An 18,789-nucleotide genomic window follows, 5' to 3' on the forward strand; every position below is an offset into this window, starting at 1 on the left:
ATTTCTGTCTGTTGTTTTTCCTCAATCTGTTAGATATGAGGGAACGCTGGCCAATCTTCATCCCCATCCTTATCTTCCTCATCATCACTGCCCTGATGGTTTACTGCATCTGGAAGAAATATCGTCTGGCAAAGTAAATCTCATGTTCAAAGACAAATCAGTGACGACGTTCAGGGCTGCAACAAACAGTTATTTTCATTCTAGCATGTCGGTAGACTCACAACAAACACACAGAGCAGACATGGGAAGCCTGCGAGTCAATTTTCCAAATATCAATTAATTGTTAAATTCATGTTGGAATCAAGCACACGATTACTGCATCTAAATTACTGAGTTAAGTTGTGAAAACATCTCCACCGCTGTCTGCCCCCCCCCCCCCCCCCCCCCCCACTGAGACAGAGGAGAGGAGCAGCTCACATTAGCCTCTGCTGCAGTGTGCTGTCATTGCGCTCTCCTCTGCTCTCAGGAGGGCCTGTTGAGGGCCATGCCACTAAGCATGTGCAGTAAGGCTGTCTTCTGTTTACAGCAGACAGCTTGTTGTGTTACAGATCAAAACCTCTGAAGCCCTACTGGAACTCTTTGACAAATTTACAGTTAAGCACAAAGTCAAGAAGTTGGGTTACATGCACTGTGGCATCTGTCTGCTCTCCTGTGAAAATGTGATCGCTCATTGAAAAGTGATTAAATGACTGTTGTCATTTATTGATTATAATATCAGAATTACCTTAGAGATAAATGTATAGACAATTTCCTCCAAAATGATCGTTTCCCTCTGCTTTATTCTCATGACCACATCAGTCTCAGTGAATTGTAAGTTTCTCCTCTTTTGTGTTTAGAGTCCACCTGACACAACTTAATGCTGTCGATGTCAAACCTGAAGCTGAAGCTGAGGAAAAGAAGTTTTCATACCATCAGCCATCAGACACCACACCACAGCTCCCAGTACCTCCCATTCCCACTAAAATAGACTGATGCTTGTGCTTTCCTTGCTATGCAAATCCTTGGAACATTGCATACGTGTATAATCTCAGTCATTTCTGCATATGGCACATATTGGACATTTATTTCCATAACGATTGTTTACTGTGTGTTGTATTTTATTTTATTCATCACTGCTACTTTTTTCCCACTGTACTGCTGTGTGCAATTTGAATTTCTTCAGAGGGGGATCAATAAAGATACATCTTATTTTTATCTTATCTTATCTTAAAGTGAATGAAAAACGACAAAAGGTAAACTCTTTCTGAGAAACTCCACAAAGACCATGCAATGGCAACAATAAAAACATACAAAATGTATAATATTATTTGCTGATGTACTTTTGCTTTATTCCTGAAAACCTGGCGTTCTTGTAATGATTGCTGTTGATATGTCTGAAAAGCTTGATATTCTTTTAGTCCAGAAGCTACACATTTCAGATTTCCTTTGAATGCACCACGCCGCAGCGCTGCCATGGAAACGGGACTGTGAGTACAAACCATACAGTCTATGGTACAAACCAGCAAAGAAGCAATCAACAACATAGAAAAGCGATTAAAACGACTAGTTAACTGCGAGCCCACGATTTAACTACAAAATGGAGAGCCCTGAAAATACAGATGAAAACAACATGACCATTACAATAACTGTTATTCGTGGAAGTAACCTGGTAAGTAAAGGTTAAATAACAAAAGTGACGCTATGTGTAATGACTAAGGCAACATAAATGCACTAATCGCTAATTTAGCTTAAAATACAGGTTAATAATTTTTCAAGTCCGTCTTTAAACAACAGTAAGGAACACTGTATGAGGTTTTCTTTGCTGTAATCATTCCTCCTAGTTCATACTAACTGACCATTAAAAGATCCTCTTTACATGTACTTTCAGTGTAAGAGATGGGAGCCAAAAGCAACTGTGTGTCCACAAACTCATCTTGTATGAAAACAAGTGCATTTAAAAGTTTATCTGAAGCTTATATGAAGCTTCAGCAGTCTGAGTTAAGTTATATCAAGTGGATCTCTGCCACATTTACAGTATTTTTAGCATCAAATTCCCTTTCTGTGTTTCCCTGTTGAGCTGTGGTGAAACACAAGACTGAAACGCTGAAAGATATCTACTTGATTCGACCATAGACTGTATATAAGAAATGGACGTAACATTCGTGACGTCATCCATTGGTTTGTGGACTGCTGCTCGGAAGCCAATAGTATCGAATCTAGGCAGCGCCATCTTGAAAATTTCAGGTGCATGCTGGGAAAAAAAGAACACGGATTCTACTTATATGGGCATGAGGCGGAGTCATGGACGGAAGTATGGACGGGACCAACGGCGGAGCCGGGAGGCTGCGATTGGTTGTGAGGGCTGGATCTCAAGGACATTGGTCAATCAACCTGTCAATCAATTCGAAAGATTCGACTCATTTGCATGACTGAAGCTTCATACTAGCTTCAGATAAACTAAGGAGCACTGCAGATTTAGTCTCCAGAAAAGGTGAAATGTTTACAGTAAAAAAAAAAAAAACTATTACATTTTTCATTTGAGGACCAGACTGTTGTTTTAAGACAGACTTTAAAAACTTGTGAACCTGTCACAACTGTTAAAAGGGTTTTTTTGTGAATGTGCATTGTGACTTATGTAATGCTGCAAGACTAGATGAGGATAAGAAGGTGTGTAGATGACAGCATCCAAACAGCTAATGTTGTATTATTCTGTGTTATTTTCTTTCAGCATGGAAAAAAGTCAGACAGCTTCCAGAGTTTTGTTCAGGTGGAGATGGACGGGACGGTGCTGGGAGAGTCAGACAAGACGCACGCTGATCCTGTGGCACACTGCGTCGACTACAACTTCACCTGCAACTTCCAGTGTCCCCATGATACTCAGGCACTCAGTGATATCGCCCACAAACCACTCATAAGTAAGCAGAGTGGGAAAACGTTTTCTGATATCTGACAGAATTGACAGCTTACAGGCTTTTGGATTCAATGAATAACTGGAACCTGGTCCTGCCTTCTTAAATGATATATTAACATAATTACTCACTTAAAACTACACTAAACAAAATTAATCTATTAATCTTTATTGAAGAGTTGTATTACTCTTGGTTGTGTGCATTTATCATTGCTGTTAACCCTCATATACTGTTCATATTCAACACTCTCACAGTATGTTCCAGGTTTATTTTTGATCTGGTCTAAGAATCCCCTCATAAAAAATGCCTTTACCAATATTTGAACCATAGATCTGTTTAGAACGTATCAATAGTCGATATGACTGATCAATAAATGAGTGATTAAACCTTGATTAATGTTTCGGAGAGCTGTGAGAGTGTATTTTTTATGTTTTACACCACTTGTTTTTGGAGAAACACCTACTATTACACAATATCATGTCTTATTAATGAAAAGCCATGTCAATAGATACGGATCAAAATATTGACAAAAAGTTGTAACACCTATAAAAAAGTATAACATATTAAATATTTTCATTTTTGTGCATTTTAGGCCACTTTAGGCCACGTTAGGAAAAGTCATGAAATTTCAGAGTAAAAGAAAACAACTTTTTTTTTTTTTTTTTAAAGCTGTCAAATGTTTAAACGGGTCAAATGTGACCGTAACGTTGTGTAAGGGTTAAAATTGCAGATGTATTATTTCTAAATGTACTATATGCAAAGTCAGATCCAACTGTCATCATTAATACAGCCCTCAGTTTTCACAGCACTGTCACTGTCTGGTTTTTGTTGCGGTCAGTGACGGTGACGGAGTTCCTGCCTGACGAGAAGAAAGTGGACGCGAGGAACGCGTTGATGGGCCAAGCAGTGGTCGACCTGCTGCCACTGCTCCAAGGTACACAGCTGCGCATGTTAGAAATTAAACATTTTTTCATCCAACAATTCAGATTTACCAGATGGTTAATACCAGAGGTATAGTAATAAAAAAATGAGCTACTATGTGAATGACATTTTTGTCTTTCATCTTCAGGTCAGTGCAGCTTCTCATCCACAGTCCCTCTGAGTCTAGTGAACAGCCCCCCAGCTAAGGGGTCCTCCCATGACTCCAGCAGTAAGGTTTGTTGACTAATGACTATAATATCATTGCTATATAGATATTGATTAAAGATCCTTGTACATGCTTGAGCTGGTACTAGATTTTTCCAGCTGTCAAATAATTCTTACCTTGGTCTTTAAACCTGTACTGTGTCAAATTAATTTAAAATGTTTTTCTTCGACTGAATTTTGCCTTTAAGTTATGTATTCTGACCGAAAAGCATTTTAACTATACCCATTAGTGCCAATGACCTTTGCCACACGGTTCTTCCTTTTCTTTGTCCCTATATATTCTGTCACTCTTTACCCTCTACTATCACAAAAGGAAAACTACTGTAAAATGTTCAAAATCAGAAATATAAAGCTATTCACAGCATAATATCAAGCAACATATCAAGGATTGATTGCTCCTTTCATATGAATCAGTCATTTCAGAGAGAATCACAATCATGTAACAAGAGTAGCTCGACAGATTTTATTTTTTTCAGATTGAAGAGTTCAATGGGTAAAAACACCTTTTGTACACGGCTGCAATTGAATGGAATAAACTACAAGTTTCATCAGTTCTCATCGAAGCAGAGAGAAATTTTAAGCAGGAGATGAATAAATGGCCAGAAAATAGTCTCAGACTTATCTATCTATCCATCCATCCATCCATCCATCATCTCTCAATCATCTCATCATCTCTATCTATCTATCTATCTATCTATCTATCTATCTATCTATCTATCTATCTCTCTATCCCTAGCTGAAGAGGAATGTAGAAAGGTTTTTGCTGCTATAAGAGGTGAAATGTGGTTTAATTTAAGATTGGTCAATATGACAGTATTTATAAGATGGTAGAGATGTGTCACTTGTTAGACTTTTTGCTCTTTCATACCTTATGGAGTAGCATTATTCGCATCTCACAATATACAATATATTTCCATAACAACATAATATGAAATATGATTTCATCCATTGTGTACCACCACCCTTAGTAAAGTTGATAGAGTTAGTGATGAGACGTGTTACCTCAAGCCTCCTCTATCAGTGAATGTTCTACAGTCACAGAGCAGCCAGAGTATGGAGACAACAGCTAAGGCCAGACAGAAGCAGGTGGCCAGCCAAGCCATTTTAAAGTGGAGGAGCAAGGTAATCACATCTGAACTCACAGGGCTGGGATGATTCCAGTTTGGGTGAATATCAAACACATGGCCAAGCTCAATGACACAGTTGCTCACAGCTGACTACATTGAATTTATTCAAACCATCTGAGCATTTGGCATATGAGGGCTACACATTGTGAAAATGTACCACTCACTCTCACTCAGTTTCAACCTATGTTTATCACCCAGATCAATAAAATGTCTAACTGTCTAACCACTGGGATGCACTGTTATGTCACTATGGACACATTTAGGGTTGTGCCAGTTAGCCAAAGCCAACTCAAAGTATGGAAATGAGCATGATGTTGTGTCGCTTTAATAAAAATGGCAGCACAAGACAAGAATTATTATAATCAAACATATTTCAGACTATAATTCCCTGTGGACATATAACAAAATGGAACTTGAATAATCCAATTTGACAAAGAAAATGCCCTAAATGGGCTGAGTTAAAGGTATAGGAAAAGCATTATTTCAAGACAATATTTTCACCCAGTGTTTTCCAGAAGTTGTAAGTTTTTATTTTCCTGAAGGCTTCTGAATCACAACAAGGCTAATGGTAAGAGGAAAGCTGTAGTGTTTATGAAATTATGTCTGGCTGTAATGTGTGATACGAGTAGCTGATACACAGAAAAGCCAAGAATTATTTGTTACAAATAATTATTTGTTATATGAAACACCATCTTATAGATTTCTGTGAGCAGTTTCAACACTGTCGAATGTGAAACTGAACTGTTTACACTGCTGATAAAAAAACTACTTCCAGAGCATATTTAAATTTGTCCAAATAACTTTTCCCCACAGGTTTTGGAGAAGCAACCAGTACCTCGGGTGAGAAAACTCAAATATTTTAACTGTATAATGATACAGCAGACATCACCGAACAGATTATAAAGAAACCTGAATACTTTACCCCTTTATAGAAGCCGGCGCTGGACGTGTCAGTCAGTGTGTCGAATCCATTGCTGTCTGAGCCTGAACTCTCAGCTTCCAACCTGCTGAGGGTAACTGTGGAGACAGCCTACTCCCTCCCTGAGCCATGGACTCAGATGTCTGGCCCCACTCCCACTCCATACATGTACACTGCTGCCCTGGAGATCCCTCTTACTGCACAGGTTGAGTGTTACGCTGTACTTTTGATGTGTTTTCTCTCAGTAATTTTACAGTATTTTACATATAACTTGACCCATCTTAGCTGTCCAAGAAAAAATACAAGTGAAATTCAGAGTTCACATTGATGCACTCTAGGTTATTAAACAGGAAGTATGTTACATTTTGCCAGACATTCAACCCTGATCTAATGTAAGTTTAGTAGAAACACAGCACGTACAATCTTCCTATAATGCAGATTGTAGGGAAATTTCAACTTTTCATGTTCTAAATTTCTCATGCTCCATAATGGTACTAGCATATAATCCATTCTGCCTCATTCAGAACAACTTAAAATCATTCTAGGGTCAGTGTTTCTAGCTGAAAGGTGCTTAACACTGTTCTTCTCACTCTCAGAAAGATCAGATGCTGGTGTTTTGTGACGGGCAGCTGAAGGCAGGGGGACAGAGGGAAGACAATGGTCGACAGAAGAAGAGACCCCATCAAGCTCTGCTCCTCCCAGAGAACCACTTCTTGCCTGGAGTCTTTTTCCAGGCAGAGACGACTGAGCAGGAGAGCGGCGAGCTAACTGAATTAGAGGTACCTGAATTGGCAGATTTTGTAATATGACATGTTGCTGTCACAAACTATTAATGTATGGGATTGCATTGAGATGAAGGATATGATAGATGTGGCCACTTTCCTTTACCAATGCATGAAGCAATTTTAGACACAGGATTAGCCAGTGACTGATGAGATGAGAAGTTAAAGTGCATTATAAATAAAAAGTAAATTGGCCTTAGCAGTATAGTTAATACTGTAGAAGACAAAAAAGTAACTCAGCATAAAAGCCAGTTGAGTTACATAGACAGTTACACAGCTGAAGGTTTCAATGTTCCTGCAGGACCGCGAGTTTCGTTGCGAAGCAGAGATCATGAGGAGTCGGGTGAGCTGGGACACAGAGATGCGCTGTTTTCTGGATGAAGGAGGAACTGTCAGGTTGGCTTCACACACAGCTCACTCCTTCTCATATCTGACCATGATGCTACCTATTAACTTTGAATTTTAGGAGCTTTATTCTAGACAGGGAAAGTCAGGATCAGTCCATAGGGGTTAAACCAGAGCTTTAAGGAAATTCGGGATTAACCACATTTCAGGATTTAGTGGAGAGTACTTGACAACTGGAATAGAAACCAGGAAGTCATGGACAAGTCATTTTTATCGTATTACTGGTTTTACCTCAGGGCAACGCAATTAACTTGGGACTCTGTGATCTGTAGAACAGGTTCAGTGCTTGAAATAAAACTTCAAAGCCCTGTCAAGAGAACCACAAATAGTGGCTTTGCATAATCATAAGAAAAAAATTAAGATATAAGAAAAACACCAAAGTGCGTGTGAGTGAATTGCATCATTGTGTCGGTAGATACACGTATGAAAATATGTGTGTTGATTTCAGGCTGCGTCAGAAGATCACTGAGAGCAGACTGTGGCCGGTGGAGATCATGAGGTCGTTGGCTCCTCCCCAGGGAAAGGCAGCAGAAACAGCCAAGCTGGTGAGACGCCTTTGTTATTGTACTGTGTTTTGTGGTTTGAAAGCAAAGATCAAGCAAGTTCATCCAGTCAGTGGCAGAAACTATTTATGTTTATTGAAAGTCAGAACTCAATATTTGTCAACCAAAATGACGTGTGTGTGCAGCCACCTGAGGAGGACCCACAGATCCCCTTCCATGGTGTGGTGTTTATGGACGTGGGGAGGTTGCTGTATCCTGGAGTTACCCGCATCCGAGGAGCGTACAGCATTCAGCCCTTCTCTGAAACTGAGTTGCTGAACAAGGTCAAACAAATACACATATTGAAACCTTTGTCATTCTGTTTTTTGTTGTTGTTGATCATTCACTAATGCTCTGGATCTTGGTCTTAATTGATCAAGTAAGGTAAAGTCTGCCAGGAATAACCTACCAACAAATTGATTTGAAAGGAACATGTTTTGAAAATGTGCTTATTTGCTGTCTAAGAATCTAATGAGGTCATAACTGTGTGACCATGACAGAGTCTTAAGATGTTTACAGCACTGTTGTGTTGTGTGATATGTAAGTTAAGACTTAAGATAGTCTACCAAACAGTCTAATTCTGGTCTTATGGAGTGTGTGTACTCTCTCTATAAAAGTGTCTTTGTTATTGATCTCGTACTCAAAGGCAAAGCGAAGCATCAGTGTGTTGAAGGAGCAGGCCAAGGCTGCTGCCAACCAGATCAAAGCTCGAGCTGGCTCGGCTGCAGGCTCTTGCAAGGGGAGGGCAGGGAAGGCCATGGATGGAACCAACAAGGGAGCCAAGGATCCCAAGGAGCCAGCCAAAAAGGTCAGTAAGGTCCTGATGGACAGACATAAAACAAGTCCTGGAGTGCTTTTGAGCTTTCCAAGTAGAGCAGAGAGGAGTGTTTGTTTTTGTTTTACTTTATATAAATAAGAATTATTTCACCAAGATTTCAAAAGTAGGGCAGCTTGTCTTTTTAGTTATTTAAATTCACTAAATTGTGACCTTGGAAGTCCTTAAGTTAGATGTGTTGTGTTTGGGAATCTTGGACTCTAACGTTTCCTATTTCCATTGTGTCAGCAACCTGGCAATCAGAGCAGGATGGCTCCAGCTGACAGCGTGGCCGATAGTGTGACCGAAACTGAACCACACATCAATATAGAGGGAAATGTAAGCATCACGACCCTGTAAAGTATTTATGTCAGTCATAAACACATTGTATTTTAAGCTGTGCAGTTACAGTTTAGTGCAAATCTGTGCTGCAGCATTTGACTCTTAAGCATCCTCAATATTTGTAACAGATATATCCACCTTATGTGCTTCTAGATAAACTATATTTTGAAAAACCCTGAGACTCATAATTCCTCTTTTTTATGGCAGATGTACGTGGAGGCCAGGACTTACATTATTATTGAAATTGCCTTGGAGAAACCACTAGTGCCCAAAACATCTCCAGAGGAGCTGGCCAGATGGTAATGTGATTTACACATTTTCTGAGTGTCCTGTGGTCACATTCAGACTTTGACCAGGGTATTTTAGTTACTGTGTCATGCTGGATTGTGGCCCGGAACTATCAGAACCCGTGAATTATGAAAAAATAAATCACTTATGAAGTCAATTAGGTATTAACTTCAAATTATCCTGTTTTAATAGTGTCAGATTCACACCCCATGGCTATAGACCAGAAAGCCAGGGTTTTTGCCTTGAGTCAATATGACTGTGCTGATATCTGTCCCCATTTCCTGCAGGGTAAAATCCCTGATCCCTCCCAGACCTCCACTTCCAGCGGGTCCTAATAAAGCAGAAAGAGTAAAATGCAGACATAATTATACCTACATACATACACATTTACAAACAGACACTCAAAATGAACCATACATCAGTGTTACATGCTGAAATCTCTCCACTTGTGTGTGTTCTTGCAGGCAGTGCAAGGTTTCCACAAGCAGGTAGGCAACGTGGTGGCCCATATTTCAGACCAGTATGAGGAATTGTTTGGAGCAAAATGCAAGTCACCTGATGACTGCAGCCAGGAGCAAATGAAGGCTCAGCTGATGGGAGCACTTAATGTCTCTGGGAGATATTTTGCCTTCAAGGAACAGATGAAGGTCAGGAACCCTGAAATGAGTTTCCATAAAGGTTGTATTTCTGCAGTGGTGACTGTTCAGTGAGTATTTCACCAGATGAACGTGTGTGTGTTTCTGTTGTGTAGCATGCAGTGGTGAGGATTGTGCGTGACAAGATGCAGCAGACAGAGCCATTCACTCAGCCTCAGGATCTGCAGGCTTTTGTCAGCAAACTCTACATCTACCTGGTGGATGAAATGCACTTAGCTATGAACAAGGTGGGAACACACACATATTCACACACAGTGAGGCAGCTTAGGTTCAGGAGGGTCGGTTGTCCACTAATCACAGGGTCAGCAGTTAAATCCTCAGCTCCTTCTGCCAGCATGTTGAAGTGTCCTTTGTCTTCTCTGTTCCTCATCAGATTTATTCAGATGACGTTGTTGATGATGACGACCCTCCAGATGAGATCCATTTGAGTACTTCTCAGCTCAGACATTTTGCTAAAGAGGCTCAGCTTACTGGAGATTATCAGCAGGCTGCTCAGTACTACCAGGAGGTACAATAACACTTTTCTAATACTTAGGCGCTTCATTCAAAAGAAAGGAAGAATAGTAATTACTGAAAAGCTTTTAATTTTTGTTTTTAGTTAGTTATAACTATACTCATTAGTGAATAGTTTTTCTTTTGTATAAAGAAAACAGAGGATTGATAACCAATCACAGACATCCATTTATTCATTTTTTTTATATCTGAAAATTAAAATGATTGCTTAGCACAAATTTATTTTTGTGTGTCAAGGGGGCACAGGTAATTACAGCAGTTGCAGCAGTGATCAATGATCTCTCTCTCTCTGTGCACTTAATGACTCTGCTAAAGTAACAAAGTGGCCAATACATTTTGTATTTGTTGTCCTGCAGCTGGTGGTGAGGCATCCATGTGAAGCCTCCCACAAGTTTGAGTGGGGAAGCCTTTACATGCTGACCGGAGACTACATGAAAGCTAAAGAGTGTTTCCATGATGCTGTGTCCATCCAGCAGGCCCACCAGCCCAGGTCAGAAAATATCCAGACACAGTTTACACATAAAATATTAAGGAACATCAATTTCCAAAAGAAGAGCAGCAATTGATTACTAAATCCTGTGTATATCTGCACATCATGATGATTTCATGCTCCTATATTGGGCTGGACAATTGTAATGCTCTCCTATCTGTTCTACCCAAAAAAGGTTATAAAATCAGGTGATTCAGAACTCTGCGCCCCAGTGCTGATAAGGTTAGGTTAGGTTAGGTTAGGTTATTTTATTGGTCTCCACCAGGTAGAAATTTGCCTCGGAGATAGGGAAAAGTTGCAGCACATAAATGACATACAATAAAAACGTACATCAGGTAAAAAAGACAGTTGTGGAATAAACACAGACCGACACCGGACAATCCTACACATATACTGCCATTAATATACATCCATACCACCTCCCAATCCTCATAGCATTCACATAAGCATTCGCATCACCTCATCTCACCCTCACCACATCACCATGTCAACCTACCAAAACATTCATTCTGTCATAAATATAGGTTCATTACACATCCCAGCACTCTATCACAAACATTCATTGATCCATTCACTCGCATACATCCATACTAGCTGGAGTCATAAGGACCAGAATATGTTTCAAAGTTCTTACATCGATTGCTTGTCAGGTTCCACATTGAGTTTAAAATTATTTTCCTTGTTTTTAAAGCACTTCATGGTCTTGTACCAGCCTTTATATCTCAGATGCTTAGACTTTATGGTAGGGCCACACAAGTCCCCTGGCATTAGTCTTTTAGTTGTTCCAAAGCACAGGACTGAAAACTTTAGTAAGGAAGCCTTTAGTTTTTGCACTGAGCCGCTGAAACAGTCTGTCTAAATATGCTGAAATCTGTAATTATAATCTTAAAACCTGCGTCTTTAGTTATATAGACATCGCAAAGTGAGGAACAACTAGACCATACTGAGATTTTCACTTTTAAGATACACAAAAAAACAACAAAGTACATAAAATATGTAGTCACAATGAAAGTTGTGTCCCAGGACGGGGGTGAACTTTTAGAAATTTGAGACAGTGGACAGACAGGATTCTCAGCCACCAACACTAATATTAATTTTTCCCAGGAGCAGTGGAGCTTCAGCCTCGCTCGCTCTGTAACTCTCTCGCACTGGAAACTCTGGCAGCCTTTTGTTAGAGACATCGACTTGGCTCCTAATTACTTCCTTTTCCACAGCTACAGAGCCAGCTCCAAGCGGCTTGCTGGCAGCCCCCGGAGAGATCAGGTGATCAGTATTACAGTGCAGGTATCCACAAAACAGACAGACAAAAGACATTGTTCTCTTCACAGCAACAACAACCTTAATTGTCAAACTTTTTTAAACTCTCTGACTTTGCTGATCTTCAACTGCACTCATCATTCCTTATACAGCAGTCTATAACTAGAAATATCAAATCAGTTGTAATTTGTGTGTAATGTGTGAAAGTATTAATTCCTCCTCAATACCAAAGGAACAGGTAGAAGCAGAGGCAGCCCACCCTGACTTGTCATTTGAAAGAGATGCAATGTTACGTTTACACAGACAGGCAACATTGTGATCTGGGAGTCAAGACCTGTGTATCTGTGTTTTCCTGTTTCTCCAGCCTGATGATGTGTGGGGTCCTAGCAGTGATGTTTGAACGTTTCGAGGAGGCTGAGGTCTTCCTGGAGCGAGCCGCCAGCATAGAACCACCCAGTGTGGTGGCCTGGACACTGCTGGGTGAGACCTGTTAAACCTGTAACCCTTACTGACTAAAAACTACTGCTGACAGGCTCCTGTGAAGTTACAGCCACTCAAGGTGCTGGAGGATATGGTCTTTGTGTATTTTTTATTATTTGAATTGTTCAAGATGGTCTTTCAGTATCAGTCTTAAGTTGTTTCAGAGGCTTTCAAAATTCAAAAAAAGGAAATCAAAGGCAGTATTTAATAATGCATACTGGAAAATGTAAAGTCTTATTTCTCATTTTTGCATCTGCTTTTCAGGTTTGGTTCAGGAGACCCAGAACAAACCCACCCTGGCTGAGAGGGCTATCATGGAGGCCAAAAATCAGCTGAAGGCAGATGTAGCAAAGAGACAAACACAGAAGGGGGAGGAGAAGAAAACTGAGAAGAAGAAGAAAGCCCAGCATGAGCAAGAGGAGACTGCTGCAGCTGCATGTAATTCTAGTGACAATAAGCAAGGTGAGACACAGTGAGAGGAAAAGCACCCAGAAAAGAAAAGTATACTGTCTCTTCATCTGAATGCAATGTGTTAGTTTTCTGTGGTCACATGGAGGGAAACCAGATATAAATCCTATTCTTGGAGAGAAAAGCAGACATGTTAGAAGAGACTTTGGAGTTACATCTGTGCCAGTGGTGCTGGTGTTCTTCTGGAAGATGGTGTCGTGGTTTGGGATGTTTAGTTAATATGCCCATTTCTAGTGTGTAAACGATAAAGAAAAGCTGTAATGGGTTTCATTCTTGTTTTTGAGTGTCCACCATGCCATCATGCTTTCTTTGCAAATCTAAAACCTTAACCAAATCATATTTGATTCAATTCAAAATCCACCCCATCTGAATGTCTCACATCTTGATGGGTGAAGGACACATAGATGTTTTCTCCTGCAGAATTGAATTCATTAAAAATCACCTTGTGATGACAATGGATGATATGAAAAGTATTATTGTGTGGAAGTGTAAATAAGGTGGTTGGAGGCAGACTCAGACTAAAATAAGATTATTTATCTACACGGTGCAACCAAAAATACATGTGATCACCACAAGATGAAAAGAAAAGAAAAAACTAAAATAAACTTTGCTTACCTGAGGAAAACTTCACCCACAAAACTTGCAGTATATTCATGTGAACACATGTACACAGGCAGGAATCCCTCTCCCAAATGACAAACAACAGCTCAATAAAATAGCTCCTACAATCTGTTGCATCATCAGTTTAGTCAGAACCATATCACTGTCACCCCTCCACCCCCTCATACTTTGCATCACTGATGAGCATAAATGTTTGGTTGCCACCCCCTTTGAATCTTGATGAAGCATGGTGAGTATAGTAATGATACTTGACTGATTTGATTTAAGCAGAAAACATAATGTAATGTGATGTAACTATAACAAAACATAACATAACACTGAACACAAAGAAACCCTTGATAGTATGCAGTAGCAATGCTCCAGATAAAGATTTTTATAGTCTCAACAACATATTACATGCATAGTTAGAAATATGTCAGTGAAAATTAGCTAAATGGTTCGGTCTTTGTCACAATTATACACCACATAAAACCATTAGATTTACCATTGGTCAGTGCCAATGAGTGATGAGACAAAATAAATGATGAGAAACACCCAGAGCAAAAACCTACTGTGAAATGTGTTTGTGTTTTGACCCTTATGGCAACTGTAGTTATTTTTGTCTCTGAAGTGTTTCTGGTCCCAGTTTCCCTTTGTTGTTATGGATCTGCAATGTTGAAACGGAGTGAGGTTTCTGCTTGTAATATTTGCTATACGTTTTCATAAACAGAAAATGTGCATTTGTGGATTGTAACCATTGTTTAAATTCCTTTCTTCTTGTGTTTTCTTTTAGAAGAGAAAACCTAAAATTTTGATTTACAATGAAATAATTATGTTAGTCTCACCTGAAGTCAAATGATAATCTGACCAATCTGAACATTGTTAAAATATACAGTATACGGTTGGAAGGAAGCACCTGAAAATAAGACTTGTCTTATCTCTCCTGTCTTTCATACACTCATTGAAGCTCTCAGTTCCTTTCAAGCTGAAGGGCTGTGGCATTGACTATAATTCCTGCGAGCTGCCAGTGTAACCTATCACTATTACTGTCACATTCTCCCAGACTCAGAGTGTGGAGACCAGGACTCAGTGGTGCACAGAGAGCCTCCAGCAAAAAATGTCAGTTCCAGATCAGCTCCAGCTACATTCTCAACAATCTACATAGAGACGGTCCAGTTCCTGCTGCAAAACAATGCTGTGCAGGTAAAAACATACATTGTGGCCGGTGGTTTTCCAAACAGACCAGCCAGCCAGAGTCATGGTCAAATACAGTATGAATTAAAACAAACTAAAATCTACAGTACTACTTAAGTGTAATTTTTTGATTCCAAGTGAATCAAGGAACAAAAGTGATCTGATGCTCCAACATCTGAAAAAAAATCGATGGCTGTAGAAAATACATGCATTGGAAATGTTTGATCTCTAAAATTAAATTATGACAGCAGTAATGCTGCAACAATAATAAAATAAAATAATGTGTGCTTTATGGTTGCTAACAGAGCTAACACTGTTTTCCTGTTGTCAGATGGCAGAACACGCTCTGTCTCAGGAACTGCTCTGTTCAGAGGGTGGTCGCAGTGTCACCTACCTCATTCATCTGGCCCATTTGCAGTTGCTTAGAGCTGATTATTGCAGTGCCATCGCCAGCCTCAGGGAGGCACTATTGTACAGAGACCAGGTAAGCACATCCTGACAACACGAGTAAGGACTCTAGTATGGATGAAGGTAAATAATTGATTTCAAATGAACAATCTTTTTAGTTTGGCTTTTTTTTATCATTGTTACTCTTAATGTGATGCAACTACCCAGCAGTAGCAAAATGAGCACAAATTAACCTGATGAAACCTCCATCTGATCTGAAGCCTGACCTGAAGTGTTTCCAACCCCGTGAGCAGGATGGAGACGCATGGGCTCTGAATGGTCACTGTCACTACCTGCGCGGGGAGTTCACTGAGGCCCGAGGGAGCTATGAACGGAGCCTGATCTCACTGCAGCAGCTATCAGACTCTCACCTTGTTGTCCTTCGCCTGGGATCCATCTATCTCCAGGAGGGAAAGGTCAGATATAAGTGCACAGCAGTGAAACCTGTCTAATCTGACCAGTTGGACAGTTTACTGATAACTCTAACTACTGATAAGTCAGGGCAGGAGATTCTGACCTGGTGCATTTCCAGGAAAAGATGAAAACTTCACCAGTCGTTCTTTTTTTTAAATCTGCCACAGATTCCCACACGTCTTAGAATAGCTAAAAACTCTAAAAATGCTTTAAAGAAGCACTCTAGTTAGAGAAAGTGTTTTTTTTCTAAAATACCAGACAACAAAATGTTTTCCTGGAAAAGTTTTCACTTCGCAGCACAGTTATGATGAAGCTGCTGTTATATGCTGTTTGCAAATGTGTGTAAGTATGTGGGCAGGGTGTCAAAGAAAGCACTGTGCTGTAGAAACCAGAAATCATGTTATTCTTTCTTTCGATTTAAGTTAAAGCACATCATTATACTTGTAAAACAAATACACAAATACGTATGAAGTCACTAATTCATATGTTGTACCTGAATGTCTCCTTTGTGTGCTGTTCGGTTACAGTTTGAGCAAGCCAAAGTTGTGTACCTGCAGGCTTGCAAGCAGTCTCCATCCTGCCTGACCTGGTTAGGCCTGGGCATCACCTGTTACCAGGTACATCTCCTCCTCTCTTCCCCACACAATGATGGCAACCAAAACATATTTTCAAATCCAACTTGATTCTTGCTTCAAAATGCTCTAAAACTGTCTTATTTACACGTCATATCTTTGTTTATTGGATATTTTTAGACATAAAAATGCCAATACGTGACATAGGCTTTAGAGGAAGATTAGAGATATTTCTCCACCAAAATGTTGAGCATGGTGATTCAACTCAGCATCTGAAAAGACCTACAATCACAGAGGGGTTGCACTAAACTCTGTCCTAATTTCTAATGTTAGCTCTGGGTTGTATTTGGGACTACTTTTCTATCTTAAAAGATTAATGTGCAGAAAACATCTGTGGAGTTATTGAGAATCATATTTTTAATTTACTTCGGAAGGAAATGAGCTCTGGTTGTTTTTGTGTCTGTCTCGCTGCATAGCTGGAGGAGCTGTGTGTAGCCGAGGAAGCTTTGACTGAGGCCAATCATTTGAACAACCAGAATGCAGAAGTGTGGGCTTATCTGTCTCTGATCTGCCTCAGGGTGAGTGATGATGATGCTCTGAATGTACACCGCCTGTGTCCCAGTTCAGACCTGGCCTTCTATGAAGGCTGCATTTCGAGACTGACTTAACAGGTCAACACTGTCCCATTTGGGGGTATCCTGTGTTCTCCAGTATACCACAATCAATCACCCAATAATCATATGACCTTGCCATATTCACCCGGTATTTGTTTCAGTGACAGCTGACTCATTTGCAGTGGAGAAGCAGATTCATTTGAACCTTCAGATTCAGTGGAGACACACAGACTTCTGTGCCATGTGCTATGCTCCTTCCAGGAGTTCAGTCCCTGAATTGGGACAAAGTTAAACAAAGATTGACTTTTCACTATCTACAAATGTATTTTCCCAGTCAGGCCACAGGGACACAGGGAACTAACCACTTGATGACATTTGTTTTGTACCCTGTTTCTGTTTTCAGTCTGGCAGACAGAAGGAAGCAGAGCAGTTTTATAAATACGCCACAAGAGTGAGTTGGATTAATGCTATTTATCTATTGTTAATTGTTGATAATGCTGTGAAATCTAGATGTAAAAACATGTTTAAATGAAAAGATAAACCAACCAATATTTTTTTACTAATTTAAATACAAAACTCAGCAAAAAAAAGGCTGTTTGGTTTGTCCTGTTTGAGTCAGTAACAACCATGTTTGTTCAAATTAGTCATTGCAGCACTTATTATAAAAGCACAGCATTTGAGCATGTATACTGAGTGCAGTATATAGGCATCTGTTTTTCTCTATTATCTTGTCCCAACATTTTCTTTTTCATTCATATACAGTTCAACTTGCAGAAAAATTCGCTCCTCGAGGAGTTCAGAGCGCTGCAGGATCAGGTCCGCTTCAATCATCTGGTGTCATGCTTTGGAACAAGCTGCGACACAAGGGTTTAAATCTTATGAGCACGTACATTTCAAACATGCACACACACATGTGGTGTCTAAATCTTTAAACTTTTCGGTTTAAATTGCAGGGTTATGTTCAGAGTTGTGTTGGTATTCTTCAATTGTATTTTGAGCATGTATATGTATTAAATGCTTTATTGAGAAAAAGTAACACAGCCAGCTCAGATTATCATGTTAAATCTGATTTTACAGACAGTGGAGATGTTCACAGTAACTGACCAAGCCATGAAAAAGTCAAACTCTGTCCAACATCAACATTACAAATAAACACAAAGCAACCCAAATAGTCTAAACTTTTATAAAACAACTGCAATATACCCTTTAAAAAATGTACAGCATGAACACAAGAAAAGAAAAAAGGGCATGTGGTGACTGGAATCAACAGATTACAAAAAAAATCATTATCTCCTCTCTCATGTCCCAACTGAGACTTTCAAACCTTCATAATAACTGTCCTCTATTATATCCAAACAGCAAAAAACAAGCCTGATGAGACGCTCCAGCCTTGTCGTTACAAACACTTTACCGGATTTTGGCACAATCCTCCCCGCATGGAAAGGAAATTTTATATATTTTATGTAATAATGTTTTTTAGGCCACAATTTCTGTTAAAGAGATTTATAATGCCTGTGTGACATAAAATCCATTTTAGGCCTAAATGTATTTTTATATTCATATAAATATACATCATCAATTCATTCATGATAAATTTTGAATGAAGAAATTAGTGCTGTGGGATTATGCACTTCCCTTATACCAATACCCTTAGATTATAACGTATTCACCGAACATTTCAAAGAGGCCAATTACTACCCATGTTACCAACTGTTCAGTATATATTTTGAAATACGCTTTGTATGTCAAACAGATTTGCTTTCCATTCGGGCGGTTTTTATTGTGCCATGTCCCACAGTAGTTCTGGCCTCTGCAGCATCACGGGCTCTGG

The 18,789-nt window shown here is 39.6% G+C and overlaps 1 protein-coding gene across 1 annotated transcript; it reads left to right on the forward strand.

The window, feature by feature from the left end:
- The first annotated feature begins 1,576 nt into the window (after positions 1-1,576).
- cfap70 (cilia and flagella associated protein 70) lies at positions 1,577-17,831 on the forward strand. The gene is made up of 26 exons (XM_053322099.1): positions 1,577-1,648; positions 2,708-2,894; positions 3,727-3,822; positions 3,958-4,043; positions 6,097-6,285; positions 6,677-6,859; positions 7,164-7,258; positions 7,716-7,812; positions 7,956-8,093; positions 8,456-8,617; positions 8,873-8,962; positions 9,173-9,264; positions 9,541-9,601; positions 9,718-9,900; positions 10,005-10,136; positions 10,283-10,417; positions 10,779-10,912; positions 12,534-12,649; positions 12,914-13,111; positions 14,781-14,920; positions 15,243-15,395; positions 15,610-15,774; positions 16,300-16,389; positions 16,821-16,922; positions 17,362-17,409; positions 17,721-17,831. Exons 1-26 carry the CDS (start codon positions 1,577-1,579, stop codon positions 17,829-17,831), a joined length of 3,255 nt encoding a protein of 1,084 aa, XP_053178074.1.
- Positions 17,832-18,789: the final 958 nt, after the last annotated feature.

Source organism: Scomber japonicus, chromosome 1 (genome assembly GCF_027409825.1).
Source record: "Scomber japonicus isolate fScoJap1 chromosome 1, fScoJap1.pri, whole genome shotgun sequence".
NCBI lineage: Eukaryota > Metazoa > Chordata > Actinopteri > Scombriformes > Scombridae > Scomber > Scomber japonicus.

Bases quoted from the DNA above. Each gene is read 5' to 3' on its own strand.
- cfap70 (XM_053322099.1), top strand. From the start codon at position 1,577: ATGGAGAGCCCTGAAAATACAGATGAAAACAACATGACCATTACAATA. The intron at 8,094-8,455 runs GTCAAACAAATA...TCGTACTCAAAG, and splicing joins AAACTGAGTTGCTGAACAAG to GCAAAGCGAAGCATCAGTGT. The intron at 16,390-16,820 runs GTACATCTCCTC...CTCGCTGCATAG, and splicing joins TGGGCATCACCTGTTACCAG to CTGGAGGAGCTGTGTGTAGC.